General features: G+C 33.9%; 1 protein-coding gene across 1 annotated transcript; it reads right to left on the bottom strand.

The window, feature by feature from the left end:
* Positions 1-3,775: 3,775 nt before the first annotated feature.
* Positions 3,776-7,310, bottom strand: LOC125842430 (uncharacterized). The gene is made up of 5 exons (XM_049521725.1): positions 7,093-7,310; positions 4,871-5,011; positions 4,424-4,663; positions 4,283-4,342; positions 3,776-4,180 (listed from the first exon to the last, which is right to left on the bottom strand). The coding sequence occupies exons 1-5, from the start codon at positions 7,204-7,206 to the stop codon at positions 4,076-4,078; spliced, it is 660 nt and encodes a 219-aa protein (XP_049377682.1). The 5' UTR covers positions 7,207-7,310; the 3' UTR covers positions 3,776-4,075.
* Between the last annotated feature and the right edge of the window lie 359 nt (positions 7,311-7,669).

Genomic DNA, 7,669 nt, shown 5'->3' with positions numbered 1-7,669 from the left:
TTAGATTTGATTTAAGAGAGAAGAGATGAAGGGAAGATTTGGTCTCACTGGGCGTGCCAATTTGTTTGCAACAACTTTTAAACATATGGAAAATAAATAAACCACACAAATAAAATCTGAAGAAACATAACTTTATTGATAAATATGTGGGTACAATTTTGTTCCTCCCTTGATTTTACTCTCCTAAGATTTATCCATGATTTGAGGGCCGTTAGTGGCGTATTTCTCGAATTAGGATGATTTAGATTTAACCTCTATATGAATATTCCATGACTTTTGTGGAATAGTCGAGATTTTGATCTTTAAAAATACCCAAGAGTTTATGGGATATTTTGAGATGCCTTTAAAGAGAATTTAGTACCCTTTATATAGGCATAACCTAAGGTTTAGGGTTGAGTAGGCTCCAAGAATTCTAATTGAAACTGAACACACCATTTAGAGTCCCAATTCGAATTGAACACGTCTTGTAGAGTCTGCAAAATTTCAATGTCTACATGTACCCTTTTATATATCTTGATATGTCTATGATTAATAGAACATAGCCTAGTTAGGCCAATTTAAAGTACTAATTGTTCACCTTTTGGCTAATTTACGTATTCATGTTCACGTGGATGTTAACGATAAAAAAATTGATGCATACATGTCAAATTATAAGGTCACAATGTGTACAAATGTAGAGTCATGCATACAGGGGCGGCTCTTGCTTAGAAAAACTAAGGCACATGCCTTAGGCCCCCAATTCTGGGAGGCCTCAAATTTTTATCAAGAATAAATTATGTGTTTTTATTTTTATAAAAATAATAATTATTTATAATAAAAAGTATATATATATATATATATATATATNCATTTCTGACATTCACATTATTTATTTATTTTAAAACTCCTTTTTCACTCTTTTTCTTCAAATCTTTGATAAGTTAAAGTAATACTCTATCATAAATCTAAATCATTAGTCGAACATTGTTGAACAAAGTGAATCGCAATTTTTTTTTTACTTAAATTTTCAATCAAAGTTAGGTATATCAAGTTATCAACGTCTTGAATTAGATTTTATGATTCTAACTCTTATTTTGCTTAAGGTTTGTCAACTTATTCCTTAGAGAATTATGTTAATAATTCATATAATGATTACTTTAGTAAAAGGATATTTTTCAGCATTGAATTGATAAAATCTTACCTAAACTTAATTAATGTTTTTTAAAAAAGTACTCAAATAAATCATCTATTAAAAAGTTGAAGTAATAATGTGCATCTAAACAATTAGAAATTTTAAAAAGTTGAAGTAATAATGTGCATCTAAACAATTAGAAATTTTTTAAAAAAATAAATATGTATGAAATTTTTTAGGCCTCAAAGAAAATTTCGCTTTAGGCCCCCAGTTACGTTGAGCCGCCCCTGCATTCATATTGGACTAACTCTAAAGAAATCTGAGAGCACCAATGCAAGTGATATTCCTAATAAATCAGGGAATTATGGTACTAGCACTTTGCAAAGACCATGATATGTTTTTGGCTATGTTGATATGTCAGATGTATATATAGGATTAACTAGTAGCTTTCCAACTATTTAATCCAACTTAAGATTGGCTCAAGTCTTGTGATAACTCCAAATGTTTCTCCTCCAATTTTTAACTATATCTGGATGAATGAAATTCCCTTCAAGATCTGTTTTTTATGTAGAAGCTTTTGAAAAAGAATCTTCCCCTAGATGCTTTTCTATTCAGATTTAATATTCATAAAGGTCTTAGTTGCTCTGGTTGCAGGGTTGCCTGTCAAGAAACAACTGCTCATGTTTTTGCAGGAAGTGAAATGGCCAAACATACGTGGGACATCATCTCAAGGCTATTGGGACTTAACATGACAGGATATCATCTGGCAGTGGTGGAGACAACAACCAAAGAATATCATTCATAAATTTCTACTCCGAGTCACTCCGATGATAGTGTGCTGGGAAATTTGGAAAGCAAGGTGCCCTCAAAAATATGAGAATAAAAAAATTATGTTTCTAATATATGTATGAACTGTCTATAGCAACTTGTCACATCTAAGAAACTCCAAATCTTCATAGACGTAGCCAGTCTAGGTCAACTCTAAACATCTTAATCTTTTTGAGATCAACTCTAATACCCTTGATAGGTACCACATGATTCAAGAAAAATATTGAATTCAAACCAAAACTCAAATTTGGAGAACTTGGCGTACAATTTCTTATTCTTTAAAATTTGAAGCACGATTTTTAAATTTTGCTCGCATTGTTCCCTACTATAGGAATATCTAAGAATTTTATCAGTAATGTCGAAGGAATATAAATACAACTTGAGCACATAGTTCATCAAATCAATAAAATTTGCCAGTGAGTTTGTCCAACACAATGATATGACAAGAAACTCATAGTGCTCATATATCGAATCCTGAAAATCATCTTGAAAATTGGGCTTTAATCTTCAGCCGGTGATATACCACCCTTAAGTCCACATTTGAAAAGACTGTGGCACCCTACAATTGATCCAATGGATTATTACGAGGCAAAAGATACTTGTTCATAACAGTAACCTTGTTTAATTGTCTACAATCAATGCACATACATTGATGTCATCCTTCTTTTTCACAATCAAGACAAGAGCACTGGAGGCTTGTCTCGGTCTAATGAACCTTTTGCACAACAGATCTTGCAATTGTTTTTTCAATTCCTTCAAATCAATAGGTATCATCCTATATGGTGGAATACCAATGGATTGAGTATCTGGTATTAAATCAACACTAATGGCGGAAAAAAATTGGATTGAGTACCATATATTAAATCAACATCAAAATGTCTAGGTGAGGTGGAATATTAGGCAAATTAAATAGGGAATACATCAGAAAACTCCCTAACCATATGCGTAAAATTGTTTATTAAAGAACCGAAAAATCATTTTCTCAAACAGTTGGGGAAATCTTACAAAATACTCAACTGGCAAATTCTCCTCCATTCCTGAATTCACAATTTCACTTGCAAAGTTCTTTTAGAGAGTCAAGCAATGGGGGCAGTTACGACGGTATTGATAGCAATAGGCGGAGTAATATTAGGTTGGATTACCATAGAAATTGCCTGTAAGCCTTGCCTTGAAAAGGGTCGTGATGCCATTGATCACAACCTTCATCCGGATTACGACCCGGATGATCAAGACAACAGCATACGTGCTCCTTTGAATCTTAACCCGGGGATTCTACTACTCCTCCTTTGATCAAAAGTGTCTGATCTGTTGGTGACCCGAACCCACAATTTTAAAGTTGGATGAAATTAAAGTTGCTTATTTGCTCTTTCCTAATGTGTTTCGTCTTTTATGCATACAATTAGACTGGAATGGTTTGTTCTGACATGTTATTTTCTCTCCTATTGTCTTTTCAGTTAGATTGTGATAATACATTTCAAAAAGTTATTGAATTTATTAGCTATGTTTACTTAGCTATATGAATCGATTAATTGCCAAGCTAGTGTTGGTTCGCCTTTTTGCCAAGTGCAGAAGCAGAACCTTATCGATTTAGACATCACCATTCAGACTCAAGATATTTGAAAACATGTCACAAACTGTGATATAACTTAACAATGTATAGCTGCCCACTTTCATTCTTGTGATAGAAGGAAAGTAAAACAAACAAATTGAAACTCGAGTATTATTTTTGGATTCATCTCTAGGACAAAGTATATATATCCTACTAGATCACTAAGAATTGTTTTGTTCAGCACGATGGCTAAGAACATCGAATATATCAGATCCTATGATTTATAAATCAAATAAGAAAATTGAAATAGTAGAGAGGAATACATCATTCATTCTTGGAATCGCATTCAACAATGAAGCTTATCAAAACAAGGTACTCCAGTTTAAAGACAATTACTTGACACCAGCTGCATATATATACCAAATTAAGGCTCAAAGAAGAATCACCCAAGCAACATGCTGTGAAATTTCTACATAGAAATCCTTGATTATCCAGTTTTACAAGCAAATCAAACCGTAACAGAATACATCCTGCAACTGCTCACCCAGATTATGCCCTAAAATCTGTTAAGCGACCTATTTCAACCTTCAGGTGTAGCGTTTCAATGGATCAGATGCCTTGCCAGATCTAGCATCAGTCCAGGCTTTTGCAATCGTCTTCTTCATTTCCTCATCACCGTCCTCATACATGTTCTGCAAAATGAAACATCACTCATCAGGTACACATTGAAATAAAGAAAGGAACTCCAAAGAATTGAGAAGTCCACAAATCAAATACTGTGAACGAGCTCATACCTTCATCATATCCATAATTCCTGCCATGGGGTCTTTTTCTTTGTCCAAACTAGGTTTGAGCTGCAGGATAACAAGCATGACTTATTAAACAAAAACCATAATCAAAAAGTGAAAAATGAATCCCATGGAACTGTTAATAACCTTGTCCTCTTTGTAATGCAAATCCAACCAGTTCCCTTTGGAGGCTTTGAACAAGGTGATGACAACCCTTGTGGGTTTCACAAGAACCTTACATTTCTCAGGTACAATCTCTTTGTTCAATTTCGGCAAGGAGAAGCGATAGTTCTTTCCATGTACATCATGAAACTTGGCATCAAAAGACATAGGCTTGAAATCTGTCTCCATTTTCTCCTGATCTACTCCTTCCAATGATAAATAAATCTGCATAAGAGAAAAATAAGCCATCAGACGAGACAAAGAGTAAAATCAATGAAGGCGTTGCAAGAGTTCAAAAATCCCGAAATGGTAGAGAACTGATTGGAATTTTATAATTGAAGTAAAAACCCTTTGCAATGGTTAAGCAAGTATCTCACACATTTAAATGGATACAGGGGTTCAATCTTATAGCTCTGACTGAAGATATCGTACCTTCACTTTGTCATTGTCCTGATCCCAACTGAAGGATGAAACAGAGACATAGTTCAGTGATGGGTTATGGATCACCTTTGCTGCAGTTAAAACTGGAGCTGGTATTTGCGAAGATGACACTGAAGCACCAGCTTTTGACTGCTGCAGAACAGAAAAGACGTTAAGACTTGAAATATCATTGTACAAATGTCAAACTTGTTCGCACAATACCTTGCACTTAAGAACAGATTGAAAAGAGCTGCTAAACTCTTTTCTGTATAACATGATTCAAGAAGGATGTTTCATGTCAAATTAAATGCGCTATTGCCTCATTTGTCATAATCTTAATATCTAATTTGATAAGAAACAGCAAAAACTTGGATATGATGCAGGTAGACTTTTAACAGTACAATTTTCTAATCTCATTCATGTATCCCTCATCCATTTATCGAATAAATATAACCTCGTAAAGAATCAAAAAATGAAAATAACGATCAACCAGTATATCCTGAAATTGAATTTGTAGCTGTGCATCTTGTTACCTTACATAATCACCAGAGAAGTTTTACACAACCAGAGTCATCATGCTTAGCAATAGGTTTGGGATTTCAAAATTATTAAAGGTGAAATGTTTTGAATTAAATACTCCACGAAATGTCTAAGAATATAAAAATATCATGAAAATAAAAAAACAATTACATAAAAGTGAGTAGTTAGAATATCATAGCAATTTTACTAGTAAAAAAATCAATATGTACACTAGTAATTGTTTATGGTCCAAGGGAGTAAGGAACTCATAAAGTAAAATGATACTTCAAAGTCTTTTTGTTGTCATTGCTGGACTACAATAGAAATGTTTCAACCAAGTCTCACGGAACAATAAGCTTCTAAGTTTTTTATATCTAAAATATTGATGGTGTTCAATATTTAGGCTATAAATAGAGTAGATATATGCAGCTCAAAGAGAATGTTATGTCAAAGCTTCAAGCCTAACACATCCGATAGAACATACTGTTAACAATCACGATAAAAACAAATCAAACACACTTCTAAGCATCACATGTCATCACAAATTTGAAAGCAAATTAGGTGATGTAAACTAAAAAATCAAGTTGGATTACATTTTGACCCAGCTGGTTACACTAGTTAGATTCCTGTTTTGACCCGAATGTTTGATGGGTCATTTTGAGTTCGATCTGTTAGGATCAACAAACTAGTCATTACCCAACCGGTTGAAATACCGGACTGATAGGGGGTTTGGGATGATTTTGCTCCTACCTAGTATTCATTTCAAGATACTAGACTAGAACCATTGACTTCTAAAAGACTAAAACAGCCACCTGATGCAATTACAGCTGCTTCATCCACTTTTGTATTACAAGAACCCATTCTACAATTACTAAATCATCTAGAAGTCACAGAAATTAAATCACTAACAACAAGAAGCATATACGGATTCCTTGATACAGCTTTCAGAGGACTTCAAGAGCATACATGCTATCATAATTTCCCGAACCCCCTCTCATTTTATTGAAGGGAGCCATCAAGTGAGACTTAAGAACCTTACCTTAACCAAAAATAAAAAAAACCTATAGTTTTCTACACAATAGTTGTCCTTAAATGAAATCAATCATGAGACAACAACATACCCTGTGAAATCCCACTTGTGAGGTCCGGAGAGAGTATAATATATGCAGGCCTTACCACTACTTCATGGAGGTATTATACACGGAAGACCCTCGGCTCGAGTAACAACAAATCAGAGTAAATATGAAAAGGATAAATGTGCCCTTTAACTTGACATTGTTTCACATTTATTCTCTCCCAACTTTGGATGCGTATAAGTAGACACTTAAATTTATACAAAGTTGAACAACTAACCCATGAGTCCTATGTGACATAATACATTAGGGACACCAAGTAGGACACAAATTGTCATGTAGGACTTGTGTTATTTGTTCAATTTTATACAAATTTAAATGCTTACTTGTGTAATCGGGGGTGATAAATGCGAAATAAGATCAAGTTAAAAGGATGTATTATGTCGAAAATGAATCATGCTAAACTAGTACCATTTCAACCTAGTAATTAAGTTACTCCATTTTAGCTCACTATACCATCTTAAAGGGAAAAAAACTACTCACTTAAAAATACAGATACACAGACAAACAACAATAGTGGAAATGGAAATAGTAAGTGACTAGTAAGAATATAATAAGTGAAAATTAAAAAAAAAAAAAAACCTTCTCCAAGTTACGAATCTCAGAGGAAATGAGAGAAAGCACACGAGGCCGTTTGGCTATGCTGTGAAGCTGCTGAAGTTCCTCCAAGTCCAAAGCTAAATCGTTTGCTGCCATTTTCTACTTTCTTCTTCCTTCAATAAATAAAATCAAATGTGAATTCTGGGTTTTGGAAGACTTTTGAGGTTATTTTAGTTTTAGCATAAGTAAGCATAGAAAATGCTAGATGATAGAAAGAAAGTTGAGGAAGCTTCCGGACCCTAATGGCTTCGTAAATGTGTGTTAATGGGCTGGGCGTTCCATTCATCCAAATTTAGCCGGCCTGGCTCATTCGGAAGCCTCATAATGTATACTATACTCCCTATGTCCAATCAATTGAAATTGACATTTGATGATGTTTTATTGTGAAATTTAGATTATTATTTTTTTATCTTTTAAAGAGAAAAATATTTTTTGTGTGGTCTTGGATATAAATAGAGCCATCGAAATGGGCTTAGCCCATGAGGTCCGCTCAAGCCAATCTGTTATTAGGGTAGGGTTGAGCTATGATTTTTTAAGTCCATTTAAAACTAGGGCTTAT

The sequence above is a fragment of the Solanum stenotomum genome, chromosome 10 (assembly GCF_019186545.1).
Source record: "Solanum stenotomum isolate F172 chromosome 10, ASM1918654v1, whole genome shotgun sequence".
NCBI lineage: Eukaryota > Viridiplantae > Streptophyta > Magnoliopsida > Solanales > Solanaceae > Solanum > Solanum stenotomum.
Note: the sequence above shows the minus strand (reverse complement) of the source record. Positions and strands in the feature narration are given on the sequence as shown.